The sequence below is a fragment of the Sinohyriopsis cumingii genome, chromosome 4 (assembly GCF_028554795.1).
Source record: "Sinohyriopsis cumingii isolate HCF-2022 chromosome 4, ASM2855479v2, whole genome shotgun sequence".
Classification (NCBI taxonomy): domain Eukaryota; kingdom Metazoa; phylum Mollusca; class Bivalvia; order Unionida; family Unionidae; genus Sinohyriopsis; species Sinohyriopsis cumingii.
This window is the reverse complement of record NC_142964.1, coordinates 141,974,728-141,996,291: the sequence shown is the minus strand read 5'-3', so window position 1 is coordinate 141,996,291 and position 21,564 is coordinate 141,974,728. Positions and strand designations below refer to the sequence as shown.

At 34.9% G+C, this 21,564-nt stretch overlaps 1 protein-coding gene across 5 annotated transcripts in view; it reads right to left on the bottom strand.

Annotated features, from left to right (window-relative positions):
- Nucleotides 1-21,564, bottom strand: part of LOC149802222 (uncharacterized) — an 85,939-nt gene that overhangs the window by 15,389 nt on the left and 48,986 nt on the right. For all 5 annotated transcript variants that reach the window (XM_089956641.1, XM_089956643.1, XM_089956644.1 and 2 more), the window contains 2 exons: nucleotides 16,665-16,721; nucleotides 9,092-9,154 (listed from right to left, as the gene is read on the bottom strand). In XM_089956641.1, the coding sequence (XP_089812767.1) occupies nucleotides 9,092-9,154; nucleotides 16,665-16,721 (120 nt within the window). The remainder of the gene's footprint in view (nucleotides 1-9,091; nucleotides 9,155-16,664; nucleotides 16,722-21,564) is intronic.

Here is a 21,564-nt window from a genome sequence, read left to right as displayed (position 1 = left end):
AAATAATCCTACATGTTCTGTCAAAAGTCCAAAAGCATAGAAAATTCCCAATGAATTCCAGTAATCTTTAATGTGATGATGTACCAACAGCACTGATGTATCCCAATGATAAAATCATGAATGTCTTTGAATGAGTCCTCAATACAGTGGTCCCCTTCATGAATGGATCCCCTGACCAGTGGTCATCCACTTGTTACCACCAGAATCCCTTGCTTGGCACCAATGACCTTGTGTTCAAAAGTACCCTTCAAGAAAGATCACCCCTCTAACGTGACCAGTGACCAGCATATTAGTGCAAAAATGTAAAATTTGCCCTTCACAAGTGGACATATTTTATTTTAATACGTGTCCAGAACCAATATTTAATTAATTTGGTATGAAAAGTAATCCGATTATCTTTACCAATGTATTTTTCCTGATGTTAGGTTTTCATTACTGAAAGAAGTGTTGGCTAAAGGACATGTACCACTAAGGTTAATATTGTTAATGCTAACTTTTATAGGAAATGGGGTCAACAATGTTGTTATAGAATTTCGGGCTTAAGTGGTTGAGGTTTCTTTCTTTAAAACTGGATGTAATAGTTAAGATCATAACATGGTCAGCATAGGCCAAATATAAATTTTGTGGAGTAACACAGAGAGAGAGAGAAAATAACCGAGAACAAAAAAGGGTACCAGACAAAGATCGAAACTCAGGTGACAGTATATGTTCCTCTATAAACAAAGCATTTCATCAACTCTACAAATGTTTCATCTGCATAATTAAGTTGCAGTATTGCACATATAGCGATAGAAGAATAAACTGTTACAAAACTTTAATACGTCATCCCATTAAGGAAGAATTGAATCTTTAGAAGGAAAAGTAAAATTTTTTGACTTGATGATGATGGGGACGGTTCAAGAGTTCTTTCCGAAAACTTTTATGTAGGGAAGACTCAAATATACAACTTTGTAACAAATAAGAAGAATACTCTGCAGCAGTGGAAAAATGGAAAGAGAATGATTTTTAAATGCTAAGAAATCCTTGTAACAAGATTTAAATGATGTTTTTGAATGGTTTTGCCATGTGCATGTCAACAATACCTACTCTCATTTCATGCTTAAGAATAAGTGCTATTAATGTTAACTTGAAATAAGTCAGTTTTTAAGACAAGAAGAACCTGTTAATAATTAATGATACTTTTAAATGAATATTTAATGCTTTGAAGTTATTTATAGCTTTCTTACAACATACACATACTTGTCACAACTACAGCCACCCTCTGGAAAGGCCATCTGTTTTATACAGCCACTTTCCGGTGGAGAAGGGGTGGCCATATAAGAGGGGACCATTGTAATCGTAAACTATTGTTTAAGTCCAAAAAGTTAATGAACACACCATAACTGCAATGCATAATTTAAACAAATGATTCCTCTCAAGTTACATCTGATCAAAACTAAAAGTAAGTCCAGGCTGATATTACAATGGAAATTAAAAATATGTTGATAAAACCTCTTTTATACACATCCTCACTTCACCTATGTCGCAATAGTATTTTCTATAAAAAATAAAAAAAATAAAAAAAGTCATCTTAATGGAAAATTACAGCAAACTATAAAAAAGTTTGCTTCCAGAATCTTCTAAGGTCATAATCAAAGTCATGTCTGGGGCCCCGAGTGGCTGAGTAGTCTAAAGCACTCACCATTACGGATCACTGGCATCTCACCTCTGTCTGTGTTGGTTTGAGTCTCGGGCTTGGCCTAGGTGGGTATGTGAGAAAGCTTGCCAGTTGCTTCTTGCGGGTCAGTGGTTCTTTCCGGGGTTTTCATGGGTTCTTCCTCCGCCATTGATACTGGCCACCATATATAGCCTATCTTGTGCTGAACAATGGTGTTAAACCCCACAACAACAACAAAGATGTCTTGAACACAAATTCAAGTAAACATCTTTAAAATAATTACAGACCAAGATCAAGAAAACAAATTATATATACATAACAGCCAGTAGCTCAATTCACACAGATAAAAAAAACCAGTTGGCTCATGTGAGAGTTATGTAATGAATAGGGAATCTAAAGAAACTATAGTTGTCAATATTTTGTGACCCATGAACCAAAACTTCTTCTGCCTTCACAGAAAAGCTTTAAATATTGAATGATTCCTGACCAAAATAATGAAAAGGAATGTGACTAGAATTGCTTCTCAAGGGTTATGTTTTTTCATCAGAAGCAGCTCTAATTTAAAGACAAACAGATGAAGATATCAAACTATACCATTCACAGTGGCATAAAATGTGAACTCCATTTCTGCTGTGATAACATGATTACTTTTCCTATCAACCAGCAAACAAATTGCTTTGACCCTGTGACCTAAAGATAAATGCTATCTTGCTTATGAATTTGACATAGTGATGTTGATATACTGTCCACTAGAAAGAGACATACCAGTCAGCTGCTTAACAGGCAGATAAATTCAGACGTTGTTCTCAGAGCAATACAACTTGTATTAGGTCATCATATACATACTACACATTCCATCATAGGCTAGTAACAGACATCAGTCATGTGACTACGCTGAGAAAATGAATGAATCTACTATGCTCTGTTTCAAATCATGCTACATTAATTTTATTAAACATTCCCTTTTCTTTAAAGAACTAGTTACCTCTACTTTATTAAATGATTAATACAAATACTTTGGATATGCTAGACATATAGTGTATATTGAAAGCTAAACTTTAAATCTTTGCTGTCCGAATCTATTGTCAGATTATCAGTTCATATTCACTAACCAAAACAATGTCAAATTCACTGACTAGGGTCTATATGTTAAGAGTTAATAATTCACTTGTAGTACACAAAGTCTTTCAGATAAGCAGGCTCCCTGATGTTTCTCTTGGGTCTTACTCTTGGTGCAGTTGTCATCGTTATTATATGTAAAGAGTTAATAATTCACTTGTAGTACACAAAGTCTTTCAGATAAGCAGGCTCCCTGATGTTTCTCTTGGGTCTTACTCTTGGTGCAGTTGTCATCATTATATCTGAATTTGGCAATATGTCATCTTTAACATTCTATGAAGGTGACATTTCGTAGCTGTTTGATTCACTTGGTGTTGCAGTTGTTTGATCGTTGTGACTATTCTTAAGTACATCATTGTTCTCGGGTTCACATAAAGGTGAAGTCTCCCGGATGAATACTTTTATCTTTGTGGGTCGTATGTGCACACGATTCCGTCTATATGTTCCTTCATCCTAACTTTCCACAATGTACAAGCATTCACTCAGTCTTTCCTTGATTTTACAAAGTTTCCACTTTTTTTCCCTTCCTTGTGTTCAAAGTATACGGACTCTCCGATACTCAGTGGTGGTATGGTTCGAGCTCTCTTATCATACAACTTCTTTATCAAGCATTTTTGCACTGATTGGTAGTTAATTCTTGGCTCCTTATTCAGATCACTTGTTGATGGGATCATTGATGGGTGTTTCTTCCGAAAAACATTTGAGTTGGACTAAGTCCAGTATCCGGACACGGAGTGTTTCTAAGTTCTAACAAAGCTTCATATTGATATCTACAATCGATAAATGTCTTCTTCAACATGTTCTTAATGACTTCAACAGCAGATTCAGCCTTTCCGTTTGCTTTCTGATGATTTGGGGCTGGCATTCTGTGATTAATGTCTCATTTTCAAATGAACTGTGCAAACTCCTTTCCTGTAAACTGGGGTCCATTATCTGATATAATTGTGGTGGGAATTCCAAATCTTGAAATTTGTTTCTTCAGTATGGTTACAACTTGACTACAACTTGCCATACTTAAGTAGTCCACTTCTATGAAATTTGATAAATAGTCGATCACAACATGATACTGTCTACCCTTAATTTAAAACAGATCAATGCCTACCTTATTCCAAGGTCTGTCTCCATTTCTAGGTTTGCATTCCTCATATGCTTCACATGATTCAACCATTTGTTTAATTTCTCCTGCCATTCCAGGCCAAAATATCTTTCCTCTAGCTCACTTCATCATGCTATTAAAACCTAAAATGAGCACTGCTAAGACGATTCTTTATATCCTTTCTCATTGATTTGGGAATTATAATTTCCTCTCCTTTGACAATTATTCCATCTTGAACACTAACGACATCCTGCATATCTTGCAGCCTCGCATCTGGGAAGTTATCGAATATAACGTTCAGGATCCTAGGTCATTCAGTTTTTATGTCAAGAGTTTCTAGATAAGCTCGGCTTAAGGCATCAGCAATAAGTTGTCGGCTTAAGTTATTCCTTTCACAAATCTAAACTTTATGTCATATCGAAACAGTTTCATCATTATATCTTGTAATCGTTTTAGGGCTTTGCTCAAACGCTTCTTTAGTATTGCAGCTAATGGTTTGTGATCATTTTGTATTATGACTTTCCTTCCATATGTGTACTGGTCAAAACATTCTAAACCATAAAGCATCGAAAGAGCTTCCTTTTCAATTTGCGCCCACTTTCTTTCGGACAGTTTCAGTGCCCTCGACACAAATTCAACTGGTCTACCATCCTGAAGTAAGACAGTCCATTCTTGCTACTATCTACTTGTAGTAGGACGTCTTTGTTTACATCAAATTATGCTTCGGTCAGCCTTTTCTTAATTCTCTGGAAAGCAGCCTCACATTTTTCAGACCAATTCCAGACAGAATCTTTACATGTGAGTTGATGAATCGGTTCCAGTTCATTTGCAAGGTCTGGAAGAAATTTCACCATATACTGCACCATGCCACATAGCCTCTTCATGTCAGAAATATCCGCAGGTGTGGGCATTTCGTGTATGGCCTTGACATTTCTATTGTCTGTGTTGACTCCTTCACTAGTTATTTTGTGACCATGCAAAATGATTTCAGTCAATCCTACTTCTTTCTTGTCATCATTTAACATGATATTCCGTTCGATGCATTTGTTTGTACAAGTTTTGCAATTTTCTCTCGTCTAGTTTTACTTCTTGTTCAGTACTCCTACATCCAGCAACAATAATATCATCTGATATAGTGAAAACACCATCCAAATCTCCAAGTGCTTCAGTAAGTTCTCTTTGAAATATTTTGCTCAAGACCTTTAGTCCAAATGGTAACCTCGCCCATCTGTAACGACTGAAAGGTGTAATCATTGTAGCTGGTTCACTTGATTTCTGATAAACCTCACATGCCAGTATGCCTCATGAACATCAAGTTTACTGAAGACGTTTGCATTAGCTAGTTTTGCTAACACATCCTCAAGTGTCAGAAGTTTCATGTGTTCTCTCACGAGCGCAGTATTTAGTGGCTCTGGATCTATAAATATACGCAAATTTCCATTCTACTTTCGTACTACAGCCATCTGACTAACCCACTTAGTTGGTTCGGTAACAGGTATTAGAACTTCTCTTTTGACAAGTTTATCTATTTCTCTCTTCACGTCTTCTTGAAATGAAAGTGGCAACTTTCTGCATGGCAATGTTTTCGCTGAAATTCTGTTGTCGACTGTAAGAGTTGCTTCCCCTAGATCACTGAGTTTTGTAGTGTTGACCAGAGCAATAAATCTGTCACTGTTAACTGTAATCAATCCCATTTGCTCAATAGTTTTTGATCCTAGGAGATTCATGCATCCATTTGGTACAACAACTAGAGTAGCAGTAGTTTCTTCCCCATTGCTGGGGTTAATAATTTTCTGACCAGCTTCTCCAAGTGGTTTCATATGTGACTTATTCCACATTTTTAAGGTTAGTGTTGTCGGCCTGTTCTTTATGAACATACTTCTTGCTGATAGTGTTGATGTCGACACCGCTATCTAACTGGAAACACATTTCACAATTGTTGACATTCATTAATGCAGAAATTTTACTTTTCTGACTGGTTTCTATGGTAATTTTCATCATCATCTGTTTGTTCTTCATGAATTGTACTTGCACTAACTAAATGGATTTTCTTGCATTTTACCTAAAAATGATTCCTTCTCTTGCACACGTTGCATGTCTTGCCCCATGCCAGACAATTTTCCTTCTTAAATTGTTGTTTGCATTCGCAGAAGTTTCATTGCTTAAGTGAAACACTATCTTTACCCTGAAATGGTGAGGACAGTTTATTTTGTAGTTTTCCAATCTCAGGTTGACTGTTAGTATCTCTTTTCCTTTGGCTTCGCATTGTGCTTGATTTCCTTTAGTTATTTTATTTACAGTCTGACTGCTAGAGCTGGCTTCCCTCAGTTCTTTTATATGTTTATTTGCATTTCACCTCGACAACATGTTACAGCAGCAGTTATTAAAAGTCAGGGTCATATGTCAACCAAAGGATATCACTAAAAATGGACCTGATTTGCTTTTGAATGATCAAAATGCATTGAAAATAACAACAACATAGCTATAACAACATGTGCCGTACACAATCGTAATTTTCGAGAAAAAAAAAAGGAATATTCATGGTGTAACCAAAACAACCATTTTTATATATTAAAATAATGATCATAACAATATATCACTGGCATGACCCGCTATGACCATTCTACCACGTATCGCTGTACACGTCTCCCTTGATAACCTGCGCACAATGGGGTCCACAAATATAGACCACACTATAAATGAGGCGCAAGTTACCGAGGGACCGGCAAAAATCGGGAAAACATTGCTTTGGCATCGAGAAACGGGGGGGGGGGGGCAGAAGCGCTGTTAGGGAACTGGGCTGTTTATTGACTGAATCCTCATTTTACAATCACGTTGATAATAATTTTTAATAACACGCTTTTTCTAATGAAGTTGTTTGTTATTTGGTTTAATTAACATTTATTTTCAAAATGTCCAATATATGAAGGACTGTTCCAACTGGTTTCAAAAACCATAGTGAAAAAATCAGTGTATTATGTCACTGCTTTTTGTTTTCTCGATGAGTCTGGTTCCTGTAGTGGTATTTAATATTATCCTGCCAAATCAGGAGTCCACAGAGCAAAAAACTACACTAACTGTTGATACACTGCCAAACAAGATTCCTTTTTTCCCCAAAAGATGCGACATTTATTTTGTGAGACAAATGTCTACGTCGAAACTCAATTTTGGTATTGTTCAATTAGTACAGTATTGATGTCATGATTTCATTGGAAGTAATAATGAAACTTCTTATCATCCTTGAGGATAACTCTAAGTGCCAGTTCAAGAATTCTCTGAAACTCACTTGCCCACAATGGTCTGTATCTGTGAAATCGAGCTCTTTATTTTACAAAGTATTCATTTCACTTGGTTGCATTGTTATCTTTGATCACAGTTATGAAAGAGTCAGTTAATTTTAGGTAGTTTATGTTACATACACAATAACATTTATAAGTGATCGATTGATCAAATGAAGTGAGTTCACCCGACATACAACTGGGGCTGCTAGATTTTAAGTTGGTTGGATTTTCGTCCTTATTAACTTTTGTTTTATTCCACCTCCTTTATTTGATTCAAAAGACAAAATTAACTTGATAGTGAAAAGGAGGCCATCTTTTAATTCATTGCAACAATACAACAAATACTTCCAGAAGTCAGTTATTAAAACACGGTTGTCACCTAATTAGGTTCTCAGAGAAATGCTCGCAGACATAGCTGTTACGGTAGGTTGATGCATTTTACATTTAATTTCAAGAGGACACATTGCATTTATGACGATTACACTTAAAAGGAACTAAAAGACAGAAACAGAACACAATTTCAATTGATAAAATTTTTATTTAATTTGTATTTATTTATTAAAGTACTGACTCCACCCTGCGTAAATGACATTTTCATTTATCAAAATTTTCTTACATATTGTTAATAACGGTGTACTAAGAATGTTGTTTGGAAAGAAAATGTAAAAAATTGTATGACCTATTTTTAAATTTGATATTTGATAGTGTTGATTAAAATTTCCAGGTCCTATCTACTGTTTTCGACGATAAAACAAGTGATACATCAAAGTTTCCGTAACCAATTTTGATAGTGATTTGTTCAACAAATAGGGATCAATTTTTGGAGTATTTACTGGTATAAAAAAAATGGGATCCATGCCTGTCCCCGCATTATAAACGGGTTTGCGAGTTATTGAGGGAGTGGTGTAAAAGGAATCAATGAATCATGGCTAGCAAAGATAGGGTATGTATTCTATCCCATTTAAGAGGCTAATGAAAGAAAACTTCTATGTACATAAAAATGAATGTTTTGTGGATTAAATCTGCTGATCTTATGTTAGAAAGGAAGTAAATTGGAATTTTAAGGATTATTGTTGTTGTTGTTGTTGTGGGGTTTAACGCCATTTTTCAGCACACGATAGGCTATGCATGGCAGCCAGTATTAATGGTGGAGGAAGAACCCGGGAAAACCCAGAGAAGAACTACTAGCACACCACTAGACAGCATAAGAAGTGTTTTGGTGAAAAACGATATTGTATCGACTTTAAATTTGTGTAGATAGCTAAAGCTAAGGCAGCCATATTGGACTGACAGACTGGCACCATTTCTTACTGAACCAAGTAGACATTATAAACAGTCTTTGGTGAAAACCCATGTCCATTTGATGATCTATTTTCAAGGATAGTGCTTACAACATTTTTCAAGATGGTTACCATGGTGGCCTAATTAAAGAACAGATTGCCACCATTTTACTTCATGCCCAACTAGATATCATGAAAAGTGATATGGTGAGAACATTATGCTGATATGACTTTCCATTCAGGAAAAATAAGGAGAATAAGATTTTTAAAAATGGTTGCTATGGCAGCCACACTGGATGTCAGATTTGTATCATTTTCATTTAAAACCAACGAGAGATCATAAGAAGTGTTTTAGTGAAAACCCCAATTGTAGATCTATATGATCATCCATTTAGGAGGAGTGAAAATAACAAGATTTTTTAAGATGGCCACTGTTGTAGCCATAATAGATTTAAAAATGGCACCATTTTAATTTAGTATAAACTAAATATTTGGATTAATGTGCCTGTTTCAGGCCAATCCACCAATTTGTTTAGGAGGAGTAGCAACAAATACTTGTGCTAACAGACAGATGAATGAAATACAACAAGCCATCCCATAAACCCTTTCTCGTCTATGACCAGTAGAGCTAAAAACTGAAAGAGATATGAATACAGACCTTAGCATCTGGAGACAAAGGAGGCCTTCCTCTGGCTCTCTTCACCCCATCGGGAGTGAGAGGCTGAAAGATATCGAAGCATAAATAAATGAGAATAATATTGGTAATATTTTAAATTTCATAAGGATGTCACCAAACTTAAAATATGCACAGAAACAATCTAAACATCAAACTAGAAATGTGCATTGACCCAACTAAAATGCCAAACTATTAATATGCATAGACCCATCTAAAATGCCAAACTAGTAATATGCATAGACTCATCTAAAATACCAAACCAGTAATATGCATAAAGCCATCTAAAATGCCAAACTAGTAATATGCATAAACCCATCTAAAATACCAAACTAGTAATATGCATAGACCCATCTAAAATGCCAAACTAGTAATATGCATAGACCCATCTAAAATGCCAAACTAGTAATATGCATAGACCCATCTAAAATGCCAAACTAGTAATATGCATAAACCCATCTAAACTGCCAAACTAGTAATATGCATAAACCCATCTAAACTGCCAAACTAGTAATATGCATAAACCCATCTAAAATGCCAAACTAGTAATATGCATAGACCCATCTAAAATATCACACAAGTAATATGCACAGCCCACCTAAAACACCAAACTAGTAATTTGCATAGACCCATCTAAAACACCAAACACCAAACTAGTAATATGCATAGACCCATCTAAACAACAAACTTAAAATATGCACAGAAACAATCTAAAACATCAATCTAGTAACATGGATAGACCTATCTAAAACACCAAACTAGTAATATGCATAGACCCATCTAAAATGACAAAATAGTAATTTGCCTAGACCCATCTAAAATGACAAAATAGTACTTTGCCTAGACCCATCTAAAACACCAAACTAGTAATATGGATAGACCCATCTAAAATGACAAAATAGTAATTTGCCTAGACCCATCTAAAACACCAAACTAGTAATAAGCATAGACCCATCTAAAATGACAAAATAGTAAGATGCATAGACCCAACTAAAACACTAAACTAGTAATATGCATAGACCCATCTAAAATAATAAAAAATCTTGACAAATAGAGAACATTTCCACAATTCTGACTTGCATCTGAATATGCATATTGATACAACTAAATATTTTGATTTCTGCTAGGGAAACATCATCCATGGATTACAAGTGGTTCTTTTCAGTATTTCATAAAATTCTCAATTATTCCAGTTTACTTTATAACACTGCAATTATATTAACATTTGCATTTAATGGTAATAGATATAAAAAAAAGTGTATAAAATTTCTACAATAATTCAACATATTTCTTCCAGTCAGCAAGTTTCTTTTAAGAAAAATGACACAAATACCAACACTTTTTAATTTTTTTTAAGTTATTACATTTTAAATATTAAAGAAGAACAAAAAAGGGAAAATGTAAGAATTTTTTTACATACAGTATTGAAAATGGAATCAAAATATCAGAAATACTAGTGGCTTGGAGGGCTAAAATGATACTATACAAGATGGAAAAACAACTCCTGAGGTACTGTTATCCATGGTCCTTCTTACTACTGTAAACATAACTCCTGAGGTATTGTTATACAGGGTCCTTCTTACCATTGTAAACAAAACCCCTGGGGTATTGTTATGCATGGTCCTTCTTACCACTATAAACACAACTCCATTGATATTATTATCCAGGGTTCTTCATACCATTGTAAACACAACCCCCGAGGTATTATTATATATATATGATCCTTCTTACCTCTATAAACATAACTCCTGAGGTATTGTTATACATGGTCCTTCTTGCTATTGTAAACATAACTCCTGAGGTATTATTATACATGGTCCATCTTGCTACTGTAAACATAACTCCTGAAGTATTGTTATACATGGTCCTTCTTACTGTTGTAAACATAACTCCTGAGGTATTATTATACATGGTCCTTCTTACTGTTGTAAACATAACTCCTGAGGTATTGTTATACATGGTCCTTCTTACTGTTGTAAACATAACTCCTGAGGTATTGTTGTCCATGGTCCTTCTTGCTATTGTAAACATAACCCCTGGGGTATTGTTGTTCATGGTCCTTCTTACTGTTGTAAACATAACTCCTGAGGTATTATTATACATGGTCCTTCTTACTGTTGTAAACATAACTCCTGGGGTATTGTTGTTCATGGTCCTTCTTACTGCTGTAAACATAACTCCTGGGGTATTATTATACATGGTCCTTCTTACTGTTGTAAACATAACTCCTGGGATATTGTTGTTCATGGTCCTTCTTACTGTTGTAAACATAACTCCTGGGGTATTATTATACATGGTCCTTCTTACTGTTGTAAACATAACTCCTGAGGTATTATTATACATTGTCCTTCTTACTATTGTAAACATAACTCCTGGGGTATTGTTGTTCATGGTCCTTCTTACTGTTGTAAACATAACTCCTGGGGTATTATTATACATGGTCCCTTTACTGTTGTAAACATAACTCCTGAGGTATTATTATACATGGTCCTTCTTACTGTTGTAAACATAACTCCTGGGGTATTGTTGTTCATGGTCCTTCTTACTGCTGTAAACATAACTCCTGGGGTATTATTATACATGGTCCTTCTTACTGTTGTAAACATAACTCCTGGGGTATTGTTGTTCATGGTCCTTCTTACTGCTGTAAACATAACTCCGGGGGTATTATTATACATGGTCCTTCTTACTGTTGTAAACATAACTCCTGAGGTATTATTATACATTGTCCTTCTTACTATTGTAAACATAACTCCTGGGGTATTGTTATTCATGGTCCTTCTTACTGCTGTAAACATAACTCCTGAGGTATTATTATACATGGTCCTTCTTACTGTTGTAAACATAACTCCTGAGGTATTATTATACATGGTCCTTCTTACTGTTGTAAACGTAACTCCTGGGGTATCGTTGTTCATGGTCCTTCTTACTGTTGTAAACATAACTCCTGGGGTATTATTATACATGGTCCTTCTTACCATTGTAAATATAACTCCTGAAGTATTGTTATACATGGTCCTTCTTACTGTTGTAAACATAACTCTTGAGGTATTGTTATACATGGTCCTTCTTGCTATTGTAAACATAACTCCTGAGGTATTATTTATACATGGTCCTTCTTACTATTGTAAACATAACCCCTGGGGTATCGTTGTTCATGGTCCTTCTTACTGCTGTAAACATAACTCCTGAGGTATTACTCCTGAGGTAGTGTTATACATGGTCCTTCTAACTATTGTAAACATAACTCCTGAGATATTGTTATACATGGTCCTTCTTGCTATTGTAAACATGACTCCTGAGGTATTGTTATACATGGTCCTTCTTACTGTTGTAAACATAACTCCTGAGGTATTATTATACATGGCCCTTCTTACCACTGTAAACATAACTCCAGAGGTACTGTTGTCCATGGTCCTTCTTGCTATTGTAAACATAACTCCTGAGGTATTGTTATACATGGTCCTTCTAACTATTGTAAACATAACTCCTGAGGTATTGTTAAACATGGTCCTTCTAACTATTGTAAACATAACTCCTGAGATATTGTTATACATGGTCCTTCTTGCTATTGTAAACATAACTCCTGAGGTGTTGTTATACATGGTCCTTCTAACTATTGTAAACATAACTCCTGAGATATTGTTATACATGGTCCTTCTTGCTATTGTAAACATAACTCCTGAGGTATTGTTATACATGGTCCTTCTTACTACTGTAAACATACTACACTAAATAATCATTATAATATTTTTTCTAATTTGTCTTGTGTGTATACGATAGCAGAGAATTTTATTAACATTTGAAACATCATTTTTAAACATTTTGTGATTATTTCCTCTTGAAAACATTATTTCCCCCAAGTATTCTTATCAGTGGAACAATATCTTCTATAACTACGATCAGGTCTAAAGGTGGTTTCATTTAAACTTACACAATAGCCAGGGAAGGTGGTTTTTAAAAAATATATGCCAGGGAACTTTGATTTTACAGAGTTCATATTACAATGATAAGAAAATTCTAAATTGCATTCATGGGTGAGTACCCCACTTTAAAAGTATCTTCCCTGTGTCCCATTTATGTTTTAATGGAACAGCTCTAACTGTCTATCTAAAGTAATGGCAACAGTTTTGTATTCCAGTTTAAAATACTGACCATGTCCTAAGATTATATCATCTCCTTACAGTACCCACATTATGTCAAACCTTTTTTCCTTAGCCTAACTCCTAAGGAAATTAACCATGTTTACTAATCAAAGTATTCTTTCTAAATCAGTTTTTGGGACATGTCCTGCTTAGTTTATATTTTCAATCTTTCTTTGTTTCCTATAATAATGTTTATTTATGTTAACATATAATGTAATTTGTAATGCCAGGAACTATCAGGTGCTATTCATTTTAACATCAGTTAATACCAGCTGCTATTCATGTTAGTGCAAGGAAATACCAGGTGTTATTCATTGTAAATGCCAGATGTTATTCATTGTAAATACCAGGTGTTATTCATTATAAATACCAGGTGTTGTTCATTGTAATGCCAGGAAAAACCATGTGCTATTCATTTTAATGCCAGGTGTTGTTCATTGTTGTTGTAGGGTTTAACGCCATTTTTCAGCACTAGATAGGCTATACATGCTGGCCAGTATAACTGGCGGAGGAAGAACCCTGGAAAACCCAGGGAGAACCACCGACCCACGAGAAGCTACTGGCAGGCTTTCCCACGTACACACACTATGTTGTTCAGTGTAATGCCATGAAATACCATGTGCTATTCATTTTAATGCCATGAAATAACAGCTGTTATTCAATGAAAATGCCAGGAAATACCTGATGATATTCACAGTAATGCCAGGAAATACCAGGTGCTATTCATATTAGTGCCAGGAAATTCCAGGTGTTATTCATTGTAATGCCAGGAAATATCAGGTGATATTCACTGTAATGCCTGGAAATACCAGGTGCTATTCATATTAGTGCCAGGAAATTCCAGGTGTTATTCATTGTAATGCCAGGAAATTCCAGATGCTATTCATGGTAATGCCAGGAAATTCCAGGTAATATTCATGGCAATGCCAGGAAATTCCAGGTGTTATTCAAGTAAGTTCCTTATCCAGTGACTTTGTGCTCGCTGACAGAAATGTGAAATCTTGAATATAGGTAATAACTATGCTTGACATGAACAAACTTAAGAACAAAAGCCACCTAAATACAAAAAGTGCTCATGTACTCAAAGATAAAGGGTAATCTTCCTTGTTGATGATGTAAATGTCATATTATTTGCAGAAAAATGAGACAGCATTCTAAATAATCATTCTTAACATTTAAATGACTAGAGTTTATATAAATTATGTTTCTGATAGTATGTGTTTTGTATAATTTTCATTTACTGCTTAATTACTAACAGCTAAAATGGATTGCAAGGTATGTGAAGTACAATGGCATAAAGTCAGGTTGAAAATCTCCCTCTCATATTCAGACATGAGTTTGGTGTTCCATAAAAATATAAGCTGAAAAAGTTTTAAGAGGGGTTTTGGGGCATTTTACATTTAAAAAAACTGCTCCTGGTGCAATTTGTATGATCATAAAATAAACCTAAATACTCATTTGAAAAACTGATAAACTTAACAAAAATGTTCACCTTGACTTCAATAATTTCACAATATTTATAGTCACATGAATTTGTCCTCCAATAGTATTGATGCTGAAGTTATTTCATGTGCATGTCAGTGTTCAAATCATAAATAAGTCACAATAATTTGTCAATTTTTGCTGCAAATATATTATACATCTCTCTTTTTATAACAAATCTATAAAATAAACACCCAAGTATATCAACCATGTACAAATAATCACATACATTCACTTGTCTTTTTCTCCACTGGAGACAACCTGTTGAATTGCCAGCCGAGCTCTTTTCGTGGCTTTGGCAAAGATTTCTTTAGCCTTCCTTTTGGTCACCACTGACCATTTTGGCTCAATGTGCAATCATTTCTTTTCCTTCTCAATGAGAGCCTTTTTCCTTTCAAGCTGGTACTTGTATTGGCAACAGGCAGTGCGCATATTCTGACAGAGAGCTACATCTGTTCTCTCATGCAAGAAACCTTTCTTCTTATAATAATTAACTGCACTTTTTCCAGATGTCTTCTGAGCTTCAATTTTTCCATATGCAGCTTTTTTTGTAGGTGCTGTTCCAAACTCTCCCAACCACGATTACCATAATTCAGCTCTTTCTTGCAGAGGTCACAAAATGCCAGTCCTCTAGAGCTGTTTTCTTATAAACTGACCAACTAAATATCCGTCAACTTTTCGCTCCAGCTATTCCCATGTCCAAACGTTTTTTTTAAACCTTTATCTCAACTTTTCGTGTCATGGTCTCTCTCAACAACTCAAGACTCCATATTTTGCAAGCATGCTTCTTTTCTCCATTTCCGTCTGTTTCCATTACACGAAGATTTATTGGATGAATTTAAACCTTTGACCAATCAGAATACTCTTTAGTGCTAACTAATATATGGAACAAATAATTAACAAGGGTCATTGTGGAATGGGACCAGGCAGACCGTTTTAAAAAACACCAGATTGGAGCTAATATAAAAAAATATTTAAAAAATACTATATCAAGAAAATTTTGATTCAAATCAGGAGAAAAGCGGAATTCCGCTTTAAAATGGAGAAAAATCATGTCTGCATATTGGGGTATATTGTACTTGGATCACAAAGTCTATGAATAAAAATGTGGCAATCGAACAACTATGTTCGTGTTACAGTTATATAATGATCATCATGTAGGTATTTTGGAGTCCTCAATGTCTGGTCCTGGTACATGATTTCCTCCCTCACATTATAATAATTTTTGCACACAATATTTTTCAGACTATTAATATTTTCATGTAGAAAAGAGTATTAATTTTTTCATGTATCTATCAATTAAATCTCAGGACAAAGTTAAGAAGATGAGCCTAATGACAATATATAGTTCTTTATTTTTGCTAAAACTATTAAAATCTGAAACTGGAAACAAAGTATGAATTATCTAAACCTATCTATCAATAACTAGAAATGTTCAACACATTATCATTGATAATCCCAATACTGCACTCCCTCACAGTAGGATCCTTCATTAACAAAGTTCATTCTGAAAGGTGGGTCTGGTCAGCGATCACATTTTATTAGGTAGTAATTTAAATTGTACGTACAATATACTTCACAAGGTCATATACCCCATGGCTCCCAAGGATATTATAATGATAGAATACTTCATTACAAGGCAGTGTCACTTCAAGGTCATATACCCCATGGTTCCTATGGGTAGCACTAAAATGAAAATACTTCATTATAAGGCAGAATCACTACAAGGCCATATAATACATGATTCTGAAGGATAGCATTATAATGAGGGAGTGTTTTATCTTTCTCAAGCATTACTGAATAATATTTAAAAGTGAAACTGCACTTTATTTTTTATAATGAAAGCAGTATGCATTGTCTTACACCCCCAATAATACTTGGAATTTATAAAAGCCTGATTTCAACACGGTCTCTCTCTCACTTTTCTTTACCTTGGGAGCCTTAACACGAGGTCTGCCTCTTGGTCTCTTTGGAGTGTTTGGATCTGGCTGTGAAAACCAAACAAAAAGAAGAATGAATGTTACAGATGAATTCAGTCCTAACTGCAATATATTTATAACTAAATCCATTAGTGACAGTGCTTAACAAAAGGTTCAGCTCACTACAATTTTCCCAGTAGGACCTTAAACATAAACCTGGTGCTGGATTTTTTATTTGGTTCTTTATGACACTGCAACCCAAGTATGTTATATGGTGCTGAGGCAACTGGGGTACAATACTTGCCCAAGGATACACTGCTGTAGGAGAATAGGTATTAGGTATTATGACTGTATTTCTTCTAAATATAAAAGTGGAATGTAGAAAAACCAACATGATAATAATAAATGGCGTAAAATTGTGCCGTAGAAACCAAAGGTTAGACTGATCATCATAACTTCTGTACTGGAAATAAAACTCGTCAATACATATTCTCAGTGTCACGAAATTGTGTAGGAGTTATATCAATATGTATATGTTGTCAAAAATGTACTTGGGTTTCGTTGGCGCATACAGCGTCACCTGAGATTGGTATATTTTTTTGGCTTAGTTATTTCAAAATCCTGAGCGAAACTCAGACCCCTGCACGTGCAAACTGCCTACAGCAGGAAACCTAAGTACCTAGCTGCGCATATCTGTCACAGCTAGTGTACATATAGAGCAAATTCTCTATAACCAAATCACATTACGTCAAGTCTTGTCAGGAAGCTTACCCCTTTACGGAAGCAAATCTCCAGCTGTAGAGGTCATGAAATTTTCTTTATTACTATTTGTTTATATGACAGAATTGTTTTCATACTTTAGATGTTTTAGAACCTTAATTAATGTTTCAAAAAGACTTATATCTGCAAATATATTCATTGTATGCAGTAGCTAATGAGCAGGAAACATATATTTATTCCAAATTCTACAGAGAGTCAATACTTAGGTTATACAACACCATATTAGAAATACTTTAGTCTGCTTAGAGTTAGCTATTTGTTGTAACTGAAAAGACAAATTTATATTTAATTATACGCTGTTTGCATTAAACAATTAATGTAATGGGTAACGAATTCATGTGCGTGCATGCGCTACATATATCAATGCAGAAGTACTTAACCATGTCATATGTACTACACGGTTTAGTTATCATTTTAGTTGCCTTATGCCATGCCTTGTATATGGTTTGATGTGGAGTCACCAGCTGTAGAGCTGCTTTATACATGCCTGCCATGCCTTATACATCATTTGATGTGGAGTCACAGAACTCTGTGGGGTTTCGTGTGACGTATATGCTGTGTTTTGGTGACGTTGGATCGGAAGAGTGGACTGGTTTTCTCCATGCGAGGGGACCAGGGCTTCGTGGCCATCCGGTCTGTGATGTGAGGGCTCTTGAGGGATCCTTCAACAGACTGAAAGGAGCGGACCATGCATGGGTGCTTCTCTGGCCATTGACTAGAGCGCGTGGAACTGGAGTTAACATCTTGGTCGTCAAATGGGCGCCACGATAGTTATAGTGTTCCATGTTATTTACACAATTGCATTTCATAATTTCATTCATTCCCATCGCTATATCGTTATATGAACGATCGATAGGTTCATAATTTCATTCATTCCTATCGCTATATGAACGATCGATAGGTTCGTAATTTCATTCACTCCTATCGTTATATGAACGATCGATAGGTTCGTAATTTCATTCATTCATATCGCTATATCGTTATATGAACAATCAATAGGTTCATAATTTCATTCATTCCTATTGCTATAGCGTTATGTGAACGATCGATAGGTTCATAATTTACACTGCTTTTCAAAAATCATTGTTTGAACAATATGTTCAAATTTACCTGCTTTTCTAAATCGTTATTTGAACGATACATTCATATTTACATTCTTTTCAAAATCATTATTTGAACAATACGTTCAAATTTACCTGCTTTTCTAAATCGTTATTTGAACGATACATTCATAATTACATTCTCTTCTAAATCGTTATTTGAACGATACATTCAAGACTCTATATTGGGGGTGTAGATCACTTTTATTTTGTTGATCGGTGATAGGAATTCACGTTTGTTTTGAAATTCCATTTGTTAAATTCATGTTTGAGTTTTTTCTCATTAATTGTTGTTGATAGTTCCATGTTAGGAACTTTATAATCTTCCTTATCTTTTTGTTTATAATGGTGTCAGATTTGTTAATATTTAAATTGCGTTTATAAATAAACATCTTGTAAACGCAGTTGCTTTTGGTGTCTTCCCTAATCCAATCCCAACCCGGCTTTATCCTGTGACACTCAGTTTGGTTAAATATTCAACATCCATTCGTAAAGCTTTGCAGCAGTAATCAAAGTGAGAAGGGTAAACAATCAGGGGACACAACTCTTGTAAACAATAATGTAGTCTCAACAATACAGAGCTACATGCCAAATCTGACTGAAATCCAACTATCCCTGCAAAAGTTCCAGTCATAATAAAAGGCATTCAGGAGCCATAACTCCTCTAAATGAAGACAGAACATGCCTGAAACCGAACCCTTCACAGGTTGCATCAAAATAAAGCTGCAACCAACCATTCCCAGTAAGGCTGACTTATAAACCAATCCAATGACTGAAACATAGATGAAAAACATGATGAATATATGAAGTGGGGTTCTACTGGGAAGCATCATGTTTTTCAATGAACATATGTTTGAGTGATGGCTTTAGATTTTCATGGGTCTACATGTATAAGCAAAAAATGTATCCAGTAGTTAAATGAACGAATACTTCCATATCCTTCATGTATAGATGTATGTACCAACATACAACGTATAATGAAAACCATGTCAGGTGAAACTCAAATCATCAGATTCATTAAACAGTCTATTCATTGCCATTAAATAACTTTAGGATAAAAGTCTAAAGGTCTAAAAATTTATTTCTTGTTTGCTAATAACGAAATTGAGCTGCAACATGTAAGTTACACCGAGCCCACACCTATCTCTGCCCAGAGCTAGTCTGTTTGGTCAGTACATACAAGTATTTTGTCATTTCCTTATGCCAAAAAAGATATAAAGACTGGACATTTTATGAACTATATATTATTTATATCATTCCTCTACATCTTTAAATAGGAAACAATTGCTAAATGCTTTTTTTTACAAATCACACAAACATGCGCATATGGACACACATAACTGATGATACATAATAATATTCACCCATATTTTCAACTAATAAACCGTCAAAAATTACAGCCATATTGAAGAGAAAGAAGTAGAGTGTTTCATATGTAGAATGTCTTCAGACTGGATAAAAAAGGTGACCTGCTTCCCTTAATATCGGGGTATAGGCATTTAAATGTGAACCAACAATATTTTTTGTCTTCTTCGATTTCTTCTTTAATAGAAGAAATTGAGATATTGTGAGGATGATATTAGGGTCAGTGTTTAACAGTATTCAGTTTTTTTTCTTTTGAAAACCCATAACTCTGAACTAGGCAAGACTGAATTCAGAGGATATTTTCTTACAGCAACTGATAGGACAAATCTAAAAATAACAGCACTTAGAAAGCTCACTACACTACATTACTGAGATATTCTTATGAATAATATGAACACTTTTATCAAAAATTATTCATAACAATACAATCCAGAATTACGGATATCTGATGCTAAAAGCCTTCTAAGAAATACAAGGATCCTCATTACACTGAAGAAAGTTGAACAAATAGAACTAAACAGCACAAGTATTGGTAAATACACATTAATAACTATATAATATGAACTTCTTTCTCTCAGGTCTCTGTGTATACATTTCTATCAGGCCTCTGTATGCATTTCTCTAAGGCCTCTGTGTATACATTTCTCTCAGGGCTTTGGATGCATTTCTCTAAGACCTCTTTGTATACATTTCTCTCAGGCCTCTGTATGCATTTCTCTAAGGCCTCTGTGTATACATTTCTCTAAGGCTCTGTATGCATTTCTCAAAGGCTTCTGTGTATACATTTCTCTCAGGCCTATGTATGCATTTCTCTAAGGCCTCTGTGTATACATTTCTCTCAGGCCACTGTGTATACATTTCTCTCAGGGCTCTGTATGCATTTCTCTAAGGCCTCTGTGTATACATTTCTCTCAGGGCTATGTATGCATTTTTCTAAGGCTTCCATGTATACATTTTTCTCAGGGCTATGTATACATTTCTCTAAGGCCTCTGTGTATACATTTTTCTTAGACCGCTGTGTACACAAACACATCATTTGTATACAAAATGTTGAAGCTCTTCATTTCACATTTTTGGCTATAAATGACATCATCATCATTTCACACTAAAACCACTGTAAAAGATAGATACCGATGTTGAAAGCAAAACTGTTCAATGAAGTACTGACAAAACAGATACAGTCTGGAAAATTTTAAAAAATGTATACAAGTCCAATTTCAGCCAAAGGTGAACTTGTCTTGATGCTAGATGCTCCTGTAATATTATGTGCATAATGGTTAATTGGTCTTTGATAAGTTTTAAGTAGCAAATGCTCTCTGTAATATTATGTGTATAATGGTTAATTGGTCTTTGATAAGTTTTAAGTAGCAAATGCTCTCTGTAATATTATGTGTATAATGGTTAATTGGTCTTTGATATTAGTTTTAAGTAGCAAATGCTCTCTGTAATATTATGTGTATAATGGTTAATTGGTCTTTGATAAGTTTTAAGTAGCAATTGTGAGCAGATAATGCACAATGGATGATGTGGGACAGACCACAGCAAAAGCTCACTTGGAATTACATGAAGGTGATCTAAAACACTCAAAATGTATCTGCAGTTGAATAATACAATACAAAATATTCTTTAGATTATTCTATCTAAAGTCTCACCACTTCTGGACTGCA